This window comes from Protopterus annectens, chromosome 12.part0 (assembly GCF_019279795.1).
Source record: "Protopterus annectens isolate FY-2018-M chromosome 12.part0, PAN1.0, whole genome shotgun sequence".
Lineage (NCBI taxonomy): Eukaryota > Metazoa > Chordata > Ceratodontiformes > Protopteridae > Protopterus > Protopterus annectens.
Window position 1 is genome coordinate 1,369,234,194 of NC_056746.1, and position 20,870 is coordinate 1,369,255,063.

General features: G+C 38.7%; 1 protein-coding gene across 1 annotated transcript in view; it reads right to left on the reverse strand.

Moving 5' to 3' along the window:
- Positions 1 to 282: 282 nt before the first annotated feature.
- RSPO4 (R-spondin 4) overlaps positions 283 to 20,870 on the reverse strand; it is a 922,830-nt gene continuing 902,242 nt past the window's right edge. The window contains exon 5 of the mRNA XM_044090426.1: positions 283 to 3,666. Within this exon, the coding sequence (XP_043946361.1) occupies positions 3,584 to 3,666 (83 nt within the window). The 3' untranslated portion in view covers positions 283 to 3,583. The remainder of the gene's footprint in view (positions 3,667 to 20,870) is intronic.

The window sequence follows — 20,870 nt, forward strand, 5'->3', positions numbered from 1 at the left end:
TCCTTGGGGTATTGACACACGTCTGCAATATTTTGGTAAATTTAGGGTAAGCTTGGTTAGGTTTAAAGTGGCTCTTAGGGCAATAGCCAGGCAAACACCTATGAACCAATGAATCTGTTGTCAAAATCAGGTCAAGATTAATGAAAGATGCAATAAAAGTAAACAGTTCTATAGTTTTGCTAAAAAATCCACTTAAAAATATTGCTTTTAAAAAATATATTTAAGGTATGCAATACTGACAGTACAAGCCATTTGGTAGGATAATGGCTAAAGAACAACTTTACAAAAAGAAACATCACAGAAGAGATGACAAACAATGTGCTAGGAATTAAGAAACAGTACCTTGAGCCATTATTAGCTTCCCCCCACAAAAAATAAAACTGCATGGATAATTTTAATAAAATTCAGTTAAAGGTATATTTTTGCCTCCTCGAAAAGCCCCAGCAGTGGCTTGTGTTTTTTTTTCATTCAGTATATTTTATAAATAAACATCTACATGCAGACCATAAAATAAATTACCCATAACTTGTATAAACTCCTCCATTAACTCAGTCTGCTAAGATAAATGCATTTTCCACATGACATGTAGCTTAATATAAACAAAAAAAAAAAAAAATAACATTTCACTTCAACATTTAATTTTTAAACATTCCAGTAACGAGACAATTTGGCTTGATTTAAATGGACTTTCTCAAAATCTCCACATATTTTTTTCTTTCTGTTTCATGCTAACAATTTCAGAGACCAGTGGGAAACATAAATTCTACCAAGTTAATGGAAGAAGACTTTTATATGTCAATTGTTTCTTTAATTATGATCAGGGTAATTTGCATTACTTTTTTGCAATTATATATGTGATAATATTACATAAAAATGGTGAACACACATTCAAAGTGTTAGGAGTATAAAAAAAAGGCATAGTGTTTTTAGACTGAGCCTAAACAGAACAAATCAGAAGGGTTAAACTGAAGAGAACACTTTACCTAAGTGTGTAGCTTAAATGTCAAAGGAAAAGTAATAATGAATATGGTGTCATAAAGATCTCTTCAACCTGTTCCTTGATGTTAAAAATTGTGCATCTTTTATATAATAAAACTGGAGGTATACATTACATTGCTATTGCTTTACAATATTTTCACACACTGACTGACAAAAATCATAACAAAATTTGCACACTATCTCTGCTGTCATGCAAAAATTAGTAAAACAAGTTTTTCAGGTTTTGTAATGACTACTTTTTCATAACTCTTTTTCCTTCAATTATGTGACATTGAATAATAATAAAAATAGTGGTTTTGAAAATGTAATAATCACATGCAGCAAAATCAGTAAACGAAATGAAAGAAATAGGTTGTAAGCATACAACAATTTTCAATTGCCATCATACATATTGTAGAACAAAATGACTATGTTGTTTTACCAGCTATGCATTTGAAAAGTACAGAAATAGAATTAAAATAAATTCCAAATATATTGTGTTAGGGTTTATGTGTGTTTTATTAAGTATCATACAACACTAGATTCAGAAAGACCACTGGATCCTTAAAGTTCTGTGTGAATTCTACAGTGAGATCTCTATACAAGCTGAATAAATAGCAAGTTTATTTTCTATGACGTGATATGAACTGGACCTCTCAGTTTTAGCAGTAGTATGAGTAACCAACAGTGAGCTCCACTGCATTCAGAATGTATAGCTATAGGTTAATAGTTTTGCTGCATAGTATGCGAAAGCATGCCTTCATAGATTAAACATGACTGACAGACTGAACCAGCTGATAGCAGATATCTTAATTTTATTACAAAAAAAGTGAAGACTTTAAAAGTAGTACAAGTCACAGCACTGTTAGGCCAAGATTAAATACAGATTACAAAAACTGTTCTGCAGATTGGAAATATGAATGAAATACAAATATTAAACATTACTTTTTAAAAGTTACATTATTTTATACTTTATTTCTGTACTGGTTTATTTTCATCAAAATTTTGATGAGAAACAAAGCATCAATTTTATAGTTAGGCAGAGTTTGACATTTAACAAATTAAGGTTTTTTTATAATGTGCAAAAAATTAAAGAAAAATAATGCTCCAAAAAGCTTTATGTGCTTTTATACATAAATATTAATCTGCATGTATCCTTAACAATTTCAGATTAAATACAGTGTTTTATTTCTGCTGTCTCAGTGACATATATATACAATAAAATAAAATTATACAAAAATTGTGCAGGATCACTTTACAGCTGCCTACAACAGTTGCAGATGACCAAAAGTAAAACAAAAAAATCTGATAATAACAAGGGATTTCCATGAAAGTATTTCTAGCGTGAAGATGCACACACTTTTGTTTGTGAGATAAATCTCAAGCTGTTTTTTATCAGTCCCAAGGAACATGAAATAACTTTTGTAAAATGGTAGCAGTAGTTCTGACTGAACCACATTTTGCTGAATCACCGGTGATTGAACAAAATTGGCTGAAACCTATTTGACTGAAATCACATTTAACTGAGTCATGATTGATTGAAAGTAAAAAAAAAAAAAAAAAAAAAAAAAAACAGTGATTCGCTGCATGAGTTTATTTTCAATTGTTATGAAACTGTGAAGCTTGTATACTTAAGGAATCGAGGATGTTGGAACAAAGCCCTCCCATGGGGGTAGAGTGGTGCATATCCCCTGTAAAAAATATTTTTGAAGGTATCTCTTGGACATGTGTTTTTCTTTCAATAGTGTGTGTGTGTGTATGTGTGTGTGTGTGTGTGTATATGTGTGTGTGTGTGCGTGTGTTTCCACTGTTGTGTGATTTTGAAGTCAGTATATTTAAATAATAGGGATGCAGCCAGCTTTTCCATTAAAATACACAAGTTTTTAATGTATGTTAGATGTTGTACATTTTTTCTGTCAGATATGACTCTGTGAAATGACTTTTCAGTCAAATGTGTTTCCAGTTAAATCTGATCCATCATTTGTGATTCACTGAAGCTTGATTCAGTAAAAATGACTATACTTTATAAAACAGATTCTTCTGTGACTTCTACTAGTTTAGTTTTTAATGCAAAATTGCAAAAGCAGTAAAAAGAACATTTTTCCCAAGAGCACAAACTATGGATGGATGAAATACTGTCATAAACAAATATCTTTGCTGGAAACTTAATATGCCACATGCCCCTGCACTGAGTTCTCAGACTGTCACCAGAACCATGATTCATAGACATACACATGTCAATGCAGGCGCAGCCATTGAAGTGATCCCAGAAGAATGCTACATCCAGCATAGGTCAGAATGTGGAAAGAAGGGTTAATAGACTTATTTATTACCATTTAACAAAAGGAGAGTCTCCCTTACTTTCTGTATTTCTCTGGCATCTAATGTCAGAAATAACCAGAAGCTTCAAGATTCTGGTCACTAAGACTCTCATCTTATTAAATGTATGTCTATGAATGGGAAAATTACAAACAAAGGAATAGTGGTATATATTTAATGAACTTTTCAGTCTTAATTTTCAAGTAAACCAACACTCTCAGTTAATATTTTCTGCCTCAGGCATCCTCTGGTGAATTCCATATATGTGTTTTGCAGAAGGTTTTGTTTAGGTATCTCCCAGTGGTTCTGTTATATTTGCTTTTCTTAGATTCTTATCTCTTCTGCCTTTCCTCCTGTTGTCATTTTTTTCTGTGGAGTAAACATAAAAATTATATTACTGCATGTTCATCTAACTTTATTAATGTCTGAAATCAAAAACATTGCATTGTTTATGTTCTGTTTAACCTTCCCCCTGTTAACTGCTATATACCATCACCGGTGAAGCTGGTTATACCTGTAAACGTCAAAGCTGTACCTCTCAAGTTCTATGCTCAAGAATTTTGAATAAAACCAAAAATAATGTGGAAATAAAGTACCAAAACTACAGTTAGGACTGGAATCCCCAAATTGCATTTGCTAAAAATACAGCTGAAAAACATTTTCCCAAGAAATCAAACTTAAAAGATTGAGTCTCAGAATACTGTTTCCTATGGTGAGTTTCATATGACCCCGTGATGGTGAGTTTCATATGACCCCATGTGCAAAAATGGGAAGAATGGTTGCTAATACTCATAAGCGTGGTAGTATTATCTAATTGTGTGATGAGAGTATTGCAGAAGTTTAAACCAGGAAAACAATCTAGGGGTTTCAAGACTGCTATCTTCCTATCCTGTATCTTCTTTAGTACAGAAGACATACCTTCCAGAGAAACCTGTGGTCTAGAAATGCACTGCAAACTTGGTGAAATTTGCCATCAGGAATATAAAGGGTGGAACTGAAATGCCTCAAAACAACTTAGGTACATACCAAAGAATGCTTCTTAGAAAATACATTTTCATCCCAGCTTAATAGTGCTGGCGCTGAATTTCCATCTACGGATAGTCCAAGATTCCAGAAAAAATGATAACTGTCATCCATGGGTGGGGGGTGCAATGTGATTCACCTCCCAGTGTCTGCTTTTCTTCCCAGAAGAATGGATTATAGACTATTGCACTGAGTGCCCACAGCACAAGTTAGTACTCTGTACATTAATTCTCTGCTGTGAATTTGTGTGTGTGTGTGTGTGTGTGTGTGTGTGTGTGTGTGTGTGTGTGTGTGTGTGTGTGCGCGCGCGCACGTGTGTGTGTTACAATATTCTTTTCTAAGTACATACTTCTATGTATATATGGGCCTTTGTTCCAGAAAGTATATTTTGCTTACAGAAGAGATGAAATACAACTTAGACTTTTGAAAGGTAACATCTCAGGCATAAATTCTCCTTACCTCCACAACCCTCAATGATATCAGGTCCTAGTTTGCTAATTTATTCTGAAATGTTTAAGGCTTAATGCCTGGAGGAAGAAATCACCATCTAGATGTATTTAGAATTCCTGGGATGGAGTCATCCATTCTCATAGTGCACACTCTGCATTGACATACTAATTGGACTCACAAAGTCATAATTGTCTGCAGCAGACTATGGCTGCTGGTTCCACTGTAACAAACTGTCTATGGATCTACATGGGTCTATATTATGTGACAAATGGCCAGTATATGGGTGAAACCAAAAAGGCACAAATACCACACATAGAGTTAAATTAAGCCATAAAAATGGCTAGAATAATTTTATTGTCCATACTGGTTTCGGCAAAATAGCCTTCATCAGTGGAACCCCTGTCTACAGAACTTAACCATTTCCTTTACAGTAACAACAGTTACACCACAATCAAATGTGACTAATCAAATGTACTTTACACAGCCTACGCTGCTTATGGCAACAAGAAGTAATTCTCTCTAACACTAACATATAGTTAGTTTAATAACTACAGTAAGCACTCGGCTTCACATAGTAGAATATTGCATAATCAACCAAATGCTCCTGATTAACTCAGTCTAATGAACAGCACTTGAGGCCAAAGAAGCATTCAACAAAATTCACCAGCCACATTTGCCCTTCAACCAATGCCTACTCAACTATATGTATCACACACCCCCAAACCACTGTGTCCCCTACTATATGTACACAGGCCACTGTGTCCCTCACTACATGAAATCAGACCTCTTTGTCCCCCATCTGTGTGCCAACTTAAAGATTGCACATGACAACAGAAAGGAAGTGACAATGTTCATTTTGTCTCTGGTATAACAGCAACTCTCCTTCTCCCAAGAATCACCATGCATTACACAGGCCACCGTGATCCTCACTATATGAAATCAGACCACTTTGTCCCCCATCTGTGTGCCAACTTAAAGATTGCACATGACAACAGAAAGGAAGTGACAATGTTCACTTTGTCTCTGGTATGACAGCAACCCTCCTTCTCCCAAGACTCACTGTGCATTACATGAGTTATAATGCTGGCAGCATTGTAAATAAGAGCTAGTCTGATCACATTCTCTCTGCTACAGTGTTATGACACAGGCCCAGGGAGAGCACTGAAGTAGAAAACGCCACAGGTGTACAGTGACAATGTGCATCTGGAGCCATACTGTGATATACGTGGTGATGACTGTCAGAGTACTATGTGACATGGCTGAGGTCATAGCTACGTCATTCATTGCCATGGAAATAAATTGTCTCACGCTTTTGCTTTAATAAAATGACCTTGCTTTAGTAAAAAACTACTTGAGCAGAGGAATGGCCCATCTTGCCTAGACGACAAACTGTGTGCAACCCTTTTGCACAACTTTTTTTAAAAAAAATATATATGATATAGCTGAATGTTTTTATAGGTTACACTTATTTAAGACTTGTTAAAATGGTAGGCAGCCTATAAACTGCTTTCATTTCCACAGGAGCCAAGGTAAACTGTTTTAAGCATTTGCTAAAATAAAAAGATAAGTAACACTAAAGATACACCTACCTCAGTCCCCACTACACATAATACAAAAATATATTCTACACAACACCTATCTGCATCCTTAATTAAAAATGAAACCTCCAGTTATCCATCTGTGGGGAATGGGCAAACAGCACTCAAGTAATTATCCATACATATGTAAGCACAAATTCTGACAGAACTCAAAAAAAAAATCAAAGTTAACTAGAAAACAGATAGTGCAGGGTTTCTTTTAGTGAGATTTCTAGTGAAAGTGGCTATCAGGGTTAGTCAATTGCAGTAGTTTCAATTAAGCTGAGTTCAGTGGTATTACATAATCTTGTGGCAAGCCACATCCCAGACTTCTGCTTATACTGGTTTATTTATTGGTCTGCGCATAAAGGGACTTCTAAGATGAGAACTGTGCGACAGGTAGCTTGTCCACCTCCTTGGAGAGGAGTATGCATGTAAAGCCCTACATTTTGGAGACCAATGAACATGGATGAAGAAGGATTTCTCAATAATGGGAGCAGAGCTGTATAAATGAGAGCAGACCTTTGTAGAAATGAGTGCTGACTTATATTTAAACCTACAAAAAGCTTCTCCAATGGAAAAGGTAATAGGTATTAATGGAGCAGTACAGTACCTCTCAACTATCCAGATTTTCGCAAAGTTAAAAACAACTTCCTTTCTACCTGTAATGATGGATTATCGTCAATGTCTACAGCTTCCATTTGTAAAAGGAAAAGAAAGGGTTTACTGATGGGGTGAAAGGGGACTCTTGTTAGAGGGTTGATAAAAAATGTAGAAAAAATACAGGACTTCCTAATATTAACTGCTAGGACACAGCATCCTATTTTAACTCCCACTCAACAAAACATAAAAAGGTACCTGACATACATGAGGAAGCCTGCTCATCTGCAGTTTTGCGAAACATTACTTAAATTCCATTCTCAATATCTTACCCTTACCTGTGCCAACAGTAGAAGATCTTGCTTTGGCTCTTCTTTAAAACATTCAAAAGGGTGTCTATGCACTGGCCCAGTATATTAATGTCCTCACCCTCACCCTCTTTATGCAAAGCAAAAATTACAGAAAGTAGTAAGTAGCATCTGTCCTCAAAAGCAGTTTACAGTGTAACACTGAAACATTTTGGTCAGTTTTGTTATTATTATTTCAATTATTTTGGAGTATCTTTTATTCAGTCTGGCCCAGAATTAGTTGTGTTTATTTTCTTCCAAAATTTCTGCCAACATAAATCCAATCTTGAACCAACTCTATTGACATTTTAGGATATGTTGGATGACAGCTTAAATTTAGCCACTGTTATTTGTACATTGGATGCAGGCTTTCACCAACTGAACTCCCTACCTCAAGTGTTGCACAAGCCTGTTTCTTACTGGTGTTGGTACTGTATCAAACTATTATTCTTTAAGAACCAGACTAAAAAAAATGGGTTAGTTGAATGGGGCACACACGTTTCCACTTCTCAATCTCTCACTTTTAACATAATTACAGGACTGACCCCTTTGATAGTTTTTGTTCTCCTTTTTAGGCCTACTACATATTTCTGTGTGACTGAGTCAACCAGGATTTAGATTTGCCAATTTTCAAACATACCAAAAACCTGCCCTACATCTGCATCAGCTTTTCTAATTCCCTGATTTCTCGTTGCTTTAAATATAATTTACATATATTTTGGGTACTTAAAGACATATAGGTCTCATTGTGATCTTAAACACATTGTATATCCTTGGAATAAATTGGAACATTGTAAGGGATCACCGACTGACAACAGGCACAAGACTAGAATAGGGTGTAAAGAAAATTTTGAATCCAGAGCCTTATGAGCACATATAAAAGACTATACATGGAAGACCTTAGCTGCAGCCAGAAGAACTCCATTAGCAGCTGATATCTGACAAAATACAGACATGTGAGAAAGATATTTACATTCTGAAGTTTCAAGGTGAAGAAAACAAAATGTCAGTTGAGCAACTGGCATCAATAAATGTTTCTTTTAAAAAGCGAAGTGATACTTAATAGTCACAAAAACTATTTGAATAATTATTATGGTTCAAAAAGTCAGACCATTAGGATTTTCTAGATTTGAATCGCCAGTTAATACAGAGGGCTTTCAACTTTGGAAACAATTTAGTGATCAAGCAAGGAACTTTCCAAGACTGACTTATTTTAAAATTCCCTCCAATAGCAGCAAAAGTAGCAGGTCAACCTACCAGTTTTCATCTAATAATATAGCAGATATTTGGATGTAATGACACCTGAGAACACAGCACATATTTGGATGTGACTTAAACCATCACTACGCTCATAGCTCTCAACTGTCCAGATTTTTCCAAAATGTCCAGATTTTTGTCGCATATTTGTGGTCTTTTCATCAAAAATGTGTGGTTTTCTGGAAAATCACTGAGGAGTGAAGTCACTAAATAAGGACATACACTTTAGTTTCAGACTTTATACCTTTCAGAAAGTGAATATAAACACAAATCCTATTATTCTAGAAACTTTTTAACTTTGTAAGCGCAATATTTAAAATGTGTCACTATTTCTGGGCCTCTGTTCCCCCCATTATTTTAGGCTCTGTCCAGATTTCTTGCTGTAAGAAGTTGAGAGGTTATGTGCAGGCTACAAGGGTATGTCTGGGTGGAATGCTGCAATTAATATTAAAACAGCTTGGCTCACACTTTTATTTGGTGGTTTTGGATCCACAATGAGAAAGGAGTATTGGTGGTACAGTGAAGAGAAAGATATGCATCCAAGAAGGAGGAACCATTGAGGCTTTTACTGTTGTGGATAAAGAGCTGCAAATCCCTTCAAGTAGTGCTGGAAAAGAACATACACCCCTTTTAAACACTTGTAAAGCAACAGCTCTTTTACATGTTTTGTTTTAAAACCTCTTAACAGGTATGAGAAGACCTGCTGCTCAGTAAAAGGAAGAAATTTAAGCAGTAAGTACTAAGAAAAGAGCAAACAGTGCCCTTTTTGCATTTCTATGCAGAGTTATGCAGTTCCAAGTTGGAAGCCTGCGTATCAGAAGAAATGGATGAACATGTTACACAGGGATTGATACAAACTACAAACCTAGCATTAATTAGTGCAACTTGCAATGAACAGGCAATGGAACAATTTGTTCTACTGAAAGCAGCTTGCAAAGTAGTGGTAGGAAGATAAGAAAGTAGAGAGGACAGTGTAAAGGCGGTTATAGATTCATAGGCTGTTACTAGACAAGCAGTCCAAAAGATCACTCAGGTGCCTGATACAATTTCCCAATGGTCTTAGACCACTGCCTGGTTAAGTGACTTGCTCACAGGTGGCAAATGAAGACTGGGGAATCAAACCCTGTACCACGGGAAGCATCATGTTAACAGCTAATAGTCTTAATCTGTATGCTAACTGCCAGACAATGTAGGAACTGAACCTGGGTAGAGGCTGTGGAATCCAAGTCTGGATGAAACAGCCATGAATAAGAGCAAAATACAGAGTGTACCAGAGGAGTTGGGACTTACATAGTAGATTTGGGAGCTACTGCAAGTATCACATGGGATTAGCAGAGGGTACGGAAGAATCAAGGCAAGCATAGGAAGTGATTAGGTGGTACTGGACAGAGGCAGGAAAGGAAATAGGATTGTCAGTGATAGTTGAAGTATAGTATATGGGCATGGAAAGGTTAAGAAAAGGAGAGGATGGAACATGTTGAGAAGGTAGAAGAGATACAAGGGTGGTGGGGAAGAGAAAGGGAGAAAGAGGATGGCACAGGTAGGGAAACATTAGCAAAGAGGAAGCGAGAAAGACAGAAAGCACTAACCGCTGAACAGGCAGAATGTATGTTAAGAAAAAGCAAAGACAAATCTAATAGGCTAGAAAAATACTAAAGATAGGAGTAGAGGCAGAAAGACTGAAGCATGGAGAGAAGGAATGGCAATCACCATGCTGTCTATGAATGAGGAGGCCAGTATGGAATTGTGAAGGGATAACACTAGGTGTGGAAGTGAGTTAGCTGTGGCACTGTGGAAAGAAAGCATAGGAAGTGAAGACATGAAAGAGATTAACTTGTAAGAGTCAGGGAAGATAACAGGCACATGTGAACTGGAAGGGTAAGGTGGGGTAGGGTAGGGAAACACTGGCAGGAAACGGGGACAGAGTATGCCAGTGACAAGGGGCCGGGCAATGAACAAGACCATAGATAAGTGACAGAGCCAGGAAAATGAGTCTGGTGGTGGTATGGACAGTGACATGACTGAGAATGAGGAGAACGTGTCAGGAAATGCCAATGAGGTACACGGAGTGTGAAGGTCATAGTTCAAGTGCTCTCATATCAGCTATCAGAAAGAATGATGGAGACTCAGAGTGCAAGAAGAGAGTGAAAAGGAGAGGAAAGAAAAGAAGAGAACAAAACAGAGCAGAAAGTAAAGGTAGAGACGAGACGAGAAGCAAAGAGAAGAGAAGAGGAGAGAAGAGGAGAGAAGAGAAGAGGAGAGAAGAGGATAGAAGAGGAGAGGAGAGGAGAGAAGAGGAGAGGAGAGAAGAGAAGAGAAGAGAAGAGAAGAGAAGAGAAGAGAAGAGAAGAGAAGAGAAGAGAAGAGAAGAGAAGAGAAGAGATGAGGAGAGAAGAGAAGAGGAGAAAAGAGAAGAGGAGAGAAGAGAAGAGAAGAGAAGAGAAGAGAAGAGAAGAGAAGGGAAGAGAAGAGAAGAGGAGAAAGAGAAGAGAAGAGGAGAGAAGAGAAGAGAAGAGAAGAGAAGAGAAGAGAAGAGAAGAGAAGAGAAGAGAAGAGAAGAGAAGAGAAGGGAAGAGAAGGGAAGAGGAGAGGAGAGGAGAGGAGAGGAGAGGAGAGAAGAGAAGAGAAGAGAAGAGGAGAAAGAGAAGAGAAGAGAAGAGAAGGGAAGAGAAGAGAAGGAAGAGAAGGAAGAGAAGAGAAGAGGAGAGAAGAGAAGAGAAGAGAATGGAAGAGAAGAGAAGAGAAGAGAAGAGAAGAGAAGAGAAGGGAAGAGAAGAGAAGAGGAGAGAAGAGAAGGGAAGAGAAGGCAAGAGGAGAGGAGAGAAAAGAGAGGAGAGAGAGGAGAGAAGAGGAGAGAAGAGAAGAGGAGAGAGAGAGGAGAGGAGAGAGAGAGGAGAGGAGAGGAGAGAGGAGAGAAGGAGAGAAGAGGAGAAAAGAGAGGAGAGAGAAGAGGAGAGAAGAGAAGGGAAGGGAAGGGAAGAGGAGAGGAGAGAAGGGAAGAGGAGAGGAGAGAAGAGGAGAGGAGAGGAGAGAAGAGAAGAGGAGAGGAGAGGAGAGGAGAGGAGAGGAGAGGAGAGGAGAGGAGAGAAGAGAAGGAAAGGGAAGAGAAGAGAAGAGAAGAAAATGGAAGAGAAGAGAAGGGAAGAGAAGTGAAGGGAAGAGAAGAGAAGAGAAGAGAAGAGGAGAGGAGAGAAGAGAAGAGAAGAGAAGAGAAGAGAAGAGAAGAGAAGAGAAGAGAAGAGAAGAGAAGAGAAGAGAAGAGAAGAGAAGTGAAGAGAAGAGGAGAGGAGAGGAGAGAAGAGAAGAAAAAAAACAAGACAGGGATCTGGCAAGTATTGAACTAGAGTGCAAAAGAAGAGTCCTTATGCTTGATGTCTGTCCTGCCAATTAGCTTGACTAGGAGAAAACAAATTAGGGAGCACAAGGCCTGCCTGGGGAACAAACAAGGCAGCAGAGATATGGACCTGTGGGAGGCTATAATAACACAGGGCACAGGAAACAATTCTATGGCAAGACAAAACAACATCTCAGTCTGGAGATGGAGATCCAGCAGCAAAAGAGTTAATTTACAATGTGGAAGATGGAAAAGGGCAGAGTGGAGGATTCGAAGGAGGGTAGGGGTATTAGTAGGGAAAGTGACGGGGTAGGAAAGAAGGTTCAGGAGAAAGAAAATGGGTTAGATAGCAATGATGCATAATGCTACTACCTTAATCAACAAGGCAGATGAGCTGCAGATGCTTTTCAAAGAGGGAAAAGCCAATATTGCAGGCATTACCAGAAGCAGAGCCAATAAACAAAGAAGAAGGGACATGTGCCAATGAGGAAAGAGGATGAGACAAACCAAACTCCAGTATGGGATTCAAAACATGCACAAAATATTATTAGAAAGCACTGTGTACCTGTTTATGTGGCGGAAGCTGTAAAGGCAGTGGCTTTGGCCTCTTAAAATAAATTTTCTGGGGTTCAGATCCATGCACTATGAAGGGAATGTTGAAATCATTACTCTAGATGTAGGAATCTTTGTCATCATAAGTTTATGTGCATGTTAATAATGTTTCCTGCTTTGTGCACTTGCTCGCTGCTGAGCATTGTGCAATCAAGCTTACCTCCTTAAAGAAAAAAGTGCAAAATGTTATTCTAGCAGCCGTCTGTACTGAAACATGCTTAACAGTGATGCACGGCTGTCAGCACTCTGGCAGTACTTAGTAGAGAAATCTACATTTTGCCCTAACAAGGTGCAACTGCAACTTTTCTTAGATATATCACACACATGATCCAGGGATCAAATTCAGTTTCTCACAGTAGTTTGATTAGGAAGGTAACACTGCATACAAATTATAATTATGGTTATTGAAAGAAATGTCTAATTAATGCTTTGATAAATTTTCTTATGTAACATATCTCATAAATGATTTACTTACGAAACACAGTTAAATGAGTGTGTAATCGTCTAAGCAGGATAATTATAACAATGAATTAAACATACACTTGTACTTGCATATCTGTGATGGGTATGATAGCCCAAAATCTATGTTTGGGACAGTATGTGTAGTGAAGTATGTATATATCATAGCCTTACATGTGTTAGTCAGTGAAGTATGTATTTATCATACCCCGACATGTATTAGTCAGTGAAGCATGTATGTATCATATCCCTCCATGTATTAGTCAGTGACATATGTATGTATCATAACACTTCATGTATTAGTCAGTGAAACATGTATGTATCATACCCCTTCATGTATTAGTCAGTGATGTATGTATATATCATAACACTTCATGTATTAGTCAGTGACATATGTATGTATCATGCACCTACATGTATTAGTCAGTGAAGTATGTATGTATCATATCCCTTCATGTATTAGTCAGTGAAGTATGTATGTATCATACCCCTTCATGTATTAGTCATTGAAGTATGCATGTATCATACCCCAACATGTATTAGTCAGTGATGTATGTATGTATCATACCTCAACATGTATTAGTCAGTGAAGCATGTATGTATCATACCTCGTGTGTTAGTCAGTGAAGCATATATGTATCATACCCCTTCATGTATTAGTCAGTGAAGTATGTATGTATCATACCCCTTCATGTATTAGTCAGTGAAGTATGTATGTATCATACCCGTACATGTATTAGTCAGTGAAGTATGTATATATCATACCCTTACATATGTTATTCAGTGAAGTATGTATTTATCATACTCCGACATGTATTAGTCAGTGAAGCATGTATGTATCATACCCCTTCATATATTAGTCAGTGAAGTATGTATATATCATACCTCTACATGTGTTAGTCAGTGAAGTATGTATGTATCATAACACTTCATGTATTAGTCAGTGGCATATGTATGTATCATGCACCTACATGTATTAGTCAGTGAAGTATGTATGTATCATAACCCTTCATGTATTAGTCAGTGAAGCATGTACGTATCATACTTCAACATGTATTAGTCAGTGAAGCATGTATGTATCATACCCCTTCATGTATTAGTCAGTGATGTATGTATGTATCATACCTCAACATGTATTAGTCAGTGAAGCATGTATGTATCATACCTCAATGTGTGTTTGTCAGTGAAGCATATATGTATCATACCCCTTCATGTATTAGTCAGTGAAGTATGTATGTATCATATCCCTTCATGTATTAGTCAGTGAAGTATGTATGTATCATACCCGTACATGTATTGGTCATTGAAGTATGCATGTATCATACCCCAACATGTATTAGTCAGTGAAGTATGTATATATCATACCCTTACATGTGTTATTCAGTGAAGTATGTATTTATCATACTCCGACATGTATTAGTCAGTGAAGCATGTATGTATCATACCCCTTCATGTATTAGTCAGTGAAGTATGCATGTATCATACCCCAACATGTATTAGTCAGTGAAGTATGTATATATCATACCTCTACATGTGTTAGTCAGTGAAGTATGTATTTATCATACCCCAACATGTATTAGTCAGTGAAATATGTATATATCATACCCCAACATGTATTAATGAAGCATGTATGTATCACACCACTACATGTATTAGTCAGTGAAGCATGTATGTATCATACCCCAACATGTATTAGTCAGTGAAGCATGTATGTGTCATACCCCTACATGTATTAGTCAGTAAAGCATGTATGTTTCATACCCCAACATGTATTAATCAGTGAAGCATGTATGTATCATGGTTTACCTTCATGTGTACATATTGCACACAGGCGAACAGCAATTGTTCGAAAGGCTGTTTGCAAAGTTTGCAAATGCCAAATGGAAAAAGGTTCGATGTGCAATGAGCGAATGCACATTGACATTCGCGCGTTGCACATTTGGCATTTTGGGGCAGATTGCACTATAGTGGTGATTGGGAAATGGTCCCGTTCCCCACTTGGAGTTAGAATATTAAAGTAGGGGGAGTGGGGGTGCAGTCCCCCACATGGGGGTGCAGGGGAGCTTGGCCCCCCTGCTTTAAACCTCAGTACATTTTTTTTCAACATTAATATTCGAAAGTCAGTGAATCTGCTTTTCGATTTGCTGATTTTGGAATATTTCAGACTGCCACTGTTTTCATTTTCGGTTTCGATTCGCTCATAAGAGCAATCGCACCACTGTGATTCGGCTTTCTAAAGGTAAACCATGTATCATACCCCAATGCCAAGAGCATCCCAGCCATTTTTTGTTACTCATCCTATCATACATTCAGACCCAAACTGTCGGTAATAAAACCAAAGGAGATGGAGTTTCATTATATATTAAAGACATACACACCTCCAGGCTGGTCAAACAGTATGATGCACAGTTGACACTTCAGGTGCAGTTAACCATTGACAAGACCCCTATACAAATCATAGCTAGTTACTAGCCCCCAAATCGAACTCAAGTTGCCCAAAGTACCTATCTAGACCTCTTCGATTCTATCAAAATTCAACCCTTAACCCTGATCCTGGGTGACTTTAACTACCCAAACATAGATTGGAAGAACTACTCATGCCAGAACACAAATGCCCAGAGATTCCTTGATTTTGTCAATGCAAATGCTTTGGAACAGCTAGTCAGTACACCCACAAGAGGTGATAATATCTTGGACTTGGTATTAACTAACACGAGTAACCACTGCAGCATCCCTGCAGTATCATCCTCCTTTGGAAATTCCAACCATAAAGCAGTCACGTTCAAAGTCACCATCTCCCCGACCCTCTCTAGCTAGGGTCAAACAAAAATACTACTCCAAAGCTGATTACAGCCTCCTGAGGGATGGTATAAACAGCTTCACAGCCCCCTCCCCCTCTCTAGGAACTGGCCCCGGTATCCAAAACTATACCAAATTACTATATGAACATTTATATAGATGCATAGAATCAGGAATATCTGACAGGACTAAATCATCCTCCGCAAGGAAGAGTAAACTTGTCTGGTGGACATCTGCAATAAATAAACTCTTTAACAAAATAACAAAATTGCATTCCAGAATCAAGAAGGAGCAGGTGCCCAATTAGAAGCAATCTCTCCATAGCCTGAACAAGCAAATAAGAGCACTAGTGAAATCCTCTAAAGCCAACTTTGAGTCCAAATTGGCCACATCTACTAGAGACAGTCATTAGGCCTTCTTTGCATATGTCTGCAATCTCAAAGGTAGCACTTAGACCTGTTCAGAACTGGTGGTCAAGGACACCACATATACAAATGCCGTAGATATAGCAAACTTGCTGGCTGACAGATTCAGTGAAATTTTCAACCCTCTGTCCCCCCCATCAGTAAATCAGGACATTCCCAGTGCCTGCCCCCTTCCCCTTATATCTAGGGATCAAGTCATAACTGCTCTCTCAGAGGCAAAAAATACAACCTCCATGGGACCTGATAACATCCCAGGCTGCATCCTACATGAACTCATGCAGGAGCTGGCAGCACCACTAGGCGCCCTATTCAACCAAAGCATGAGTACCATCTTTGTCCCAGCTGAGTGGAGGACAGCCACTGTCATCCCTTTACACAAAGGTGGACCATCCACCGACCCGGGAAGTTATTTTCCCATCAGCCTAGCTATCCTGATCTGCAAGGCCATGAAATGGATTATCATTGATCTCATTAACAAAGACATTGGCAACCTCAAAACACTCGATCCCACACAGATTGGCTTCATCAAGGGGAGGTCATGCCTGTTAAATTTGGTCGATTTTTTGAGACAGTCACCAAAGCAATGGCCAAAGCCTCTGACACTATTCCCCACTCTGGCATAATAGATAAACTCTGTCAACTAGGCATCAGTCCGTATGTTACAGATGGTTAGCTAACTGGCTTACTGACAGAATCCATCTAGTCAAAATAGGGGAAGCCACCTCAAGAAGTAGACCCGTATCGAGTGGCATACCCCAGGGTTTGATCTTAGGGCCTCTGTTACTTGGGATATATTTTTCTGTGGTGCAGGCCAAAACCAGTGGGCTAGGGCTGACAAAGTTTGTAGATGACTGCAAGCTGGGCACTGTCATCAATTCCCCTAGTGACATGGACATTCCCCAAGAGGGTCTCCCCCAAACAAATGACTGGTGCCAGAAACATGGCTTCAAGCTAAATACAAAAAAATGCATCATCATCCTCTTTAGGGAGACTGGCATCCCCACAAATTATCACATTAATAACAATGTCCTAAGCATGCAATCAGTTGTGAGGGATTTGGGCACTCAGATTGATAACAACCTACCCAAACTGCAAAAAGTCACACAGGAAGCCTTTTCCTCTGTTGAAACTTGGTTATCCGATGCCCAATTAATACTCAACCCAAACAAAACTAAACTACTCATCTTCCAACCCACCAAACATACTCAAAACAACTCTCACTTTAACATCACAGCAAAAGACAACACCACTATATACCCAACAGAACACACCAAATTGCTCGGAGTGGAAATAGACAATAAACTAAAATTTGACATTCACATATCCATGACCATAAAAAAAGTCCACAAAAAACTAGGAGCGTTATACAGAAATAAGCAACTTTTCACCAAAGCAGCAAAGATTTCAATAGCAAATTCCCACCTTATCTCCACCCTACTTTATGCCTCTCCAATATATACCAACCTAAGGCAATGCAATCTAAACAAGCTAGAGACCTGCTACAACAAAATCGCCAAATTCACCACAGGGGCATCCTACCGTAGTCACCACTGTCTCTCACTTGCTGAACTGGGCTGTCTTGAACTCCCTCACCTCCTTCAATGGTATCAACTATCACTCGCCCACAAACTAGTAAACCATCCACTAAATGTCCCATCCCTCCAGAATCTACTCCAACCCTATCACACCACCAGACCACTAAGATCCAGCAACAAAAATCACTTGCAGATCACTAAAGCCAATAACTCTGCTGGTGAAGCACTATTCTCTTGTGCCATAGCCAAATTATGGAACTCCCTCCCACCCACAATTACCATCATGCACCCACTTCAAAACTTTACTAAAAGTGCACCTAAAAACATGTTGGCTATGCCCTTGCAACTCCCACTCTAATATCACCCACCCCATCCAACCACTACCTTTCTTTCCACCCCACTAACTACCTTGATTATAGCAAGCTCAGATGCTCATAAGCCTAGTACTTATTATACAGCAGGAACTTCTTATTGTAACATTTGTTAATGTCTGTTATGTACTTTGCAGATAAACATTCTAGTTGTCTACTGATGTACTATGTTTTTCATCTGTAAATATGTTGTAAGTAATTGCTATGTAAATTGTTAATCGCCATGTAATCCAATGTACCTACTGTCTGTTTATTTTAACTGTGGAGCTTTTCTCCCCAGGCCTCTGCTGAAAATGGACCTACATCCAGTCGGACACTCCCGGTCAACAAATGTAAACAAATAAATAAATAAACCTAACGTTTGACCATCATGTTGCTTCCACTGTACAGAAAGCTTTCTACATGGTCCACCTCATAAGTAAGGGTATCTCATCCAGGGACAAGGAGGTCATAGCATCTCTGTATTCTTCCCTTATAAGGCCCATTATTGAGTACAACACCCCATTCGGCATGTACCTCACAAAGCATATGCAGCAGCTGGACAGACCACAGAGGTTCCTCACCAGGAAAATCCAGGCCCTCAAAAATCTACCATGCACACATAGGATAAAAGCCCTATCCCTCTACTCTATTTCATACAGACTCCTCAGTGGTGACCTCTGTCTGGCATACAAAGTGATCTCGGACCCCACATTGATGGGACTGCTGCATATCCGCAAGATAAGCTCCACTTGAGTAACCCATACATAGGTTCATAAGTTGGTACTAGGCTATCAGCCCTAGGGCCTATACAAGCCTAGCCATAACAATTCCCTGGCTATTTCTTCCCACACTATTTACTTCCCTGGACCCCTGTCTAGCAGGGTGACTGAAGTGATCCCCGGAGTGAATTTCCTTTCTCCCATCCAATAGTCAAGGTTCCTTTTGAAGAGGGTCAAAGAGGCACTCTGCTTGACATGTACGGGCAATCTATTCCAGAGTCTGGGGAGTCTCTGGGCCTTACCCTGGTCTGTGACATTAATAGGACTTGTTGGCAGGTCAGACTTGTGTCCCAGAGACTCCCCCATCTGTAGAATACACTCCCACTCCATGTCAAGCAGAGTACCTCTTTATCCCTTTTTACGTGCAACCTGGATAACTGGATGGGAAACAGAAAATATACCCCTGGGATTCCACCCATGTCCCTGTTGGACAGGGGCATCAGGTGCTGACTTGTCTAAACATGGGCTAAACTCTTGGCTAGGCTTATAAGGGCCTCGGGGCCAATACCCTAGTAACTTCCTATGATCCTATGATCCCTACATGTATTTGTCAGTAAAGCATGTATGTATCATACCCCAACATGTATTAGTCAGTGACGCATGTATGTATCATACCTGTCAGTGAAGCATGCATCATGCCCAACATGTATTAGTCAGTGAAGCATGTATGTATCATACCCCAACATGTATTAGTCAGTGACGCATGTATGTATCATACCTGTTAGTGAAGCATGCATCATGCCCAACATGTATTAGTCAGTGAAGCATGTATGTATCATACCCCAACATGTGTTAGTCAGTGACACATGTATGTATCATACCTGTCAGTGAAGCATGCATCATGCCCAACATGTATTAGTCAGTGAAGCATGTATGCATCATACCCCAACGTGTATTAGTCAGTGAAGTATGTATGTCTCACACCCCAACATGTATTATTCAGTGAAGCATGTATGTATCATACCCCAGCATGTATTAGTCAGTGTCATATGTATGTATCATACCCCAACATGTATTAGTCAGTGAAGTATGTATGTATCATACCCCAACATGTATTTGTCAGTGATGTATGTATGTATCATACCCCAACATGTATTAGTCAGTGAAGTATGCATGTGTCATACCCTTACATGTGTTAGTCAGTAAAGTATGCATGTGTCATACCCCAACATGTATTAATCAGTGAAACATGTGTGTCATACCCCTACATGTATTAGTCAGTGAAGCTTGTATGTGTCATACCTCAACATGTATTAGTGAGTGAAGCATGTATCATACCCCTACATGTATTAGTCAGTGAAGCATGTGTGTGCCATACCCCAACATGCATTAGTTAGTGAAGTATGTATGTATCATACCCGTACATGTATTAGTCAGTGAAGCATGTATGTATCATAACCCAACATGTATTAGTGGAGTATGCATGTGTCATCCTCCAACATGTATTAGTTAGTGAATCATGTATGTATGTATCATACCCCTACATGTATTAGTCATATCATGCAAGGCTGTCCATCTGACATACATTTACAAACAGTAATAATGCTCTTTCAAGGGAATGCACTTCACAGAACTTCTTACAATCACATACATACAGATCTATCTGAAGTATATCTCCATTTATATTTGTATTTAATGCCAGTTGTCTGTAATAAACAGGGTTGATAAGGAGTATTCCTGTAGGACTGTCAAATAATCACAGTGCTTTGAAATGTATGCATTATTTATTCCCTAGATTTGACTCTCACATCAGTCAACTACCTTTTTACAGTGTGTAATTCAAGAAAGTTACATGCCAAGTCATCATATTTAACCTCCAAATCTCCAAGGGTAACAAGCCATGTGCTGACCACCTGAAAAAGTGTGTATATGTTCAGCTTCACACATGGCAAATCTAATTGCCATGTCTTACACATTCATTGCTGCTCGATAAAATGCCTTCTGCCACAGTGCAAGTGCTTACCATTACAGAAATGCAGTTGGCATGATTATGCTTGTTTGTGCATTAACTGTTAAACACAAG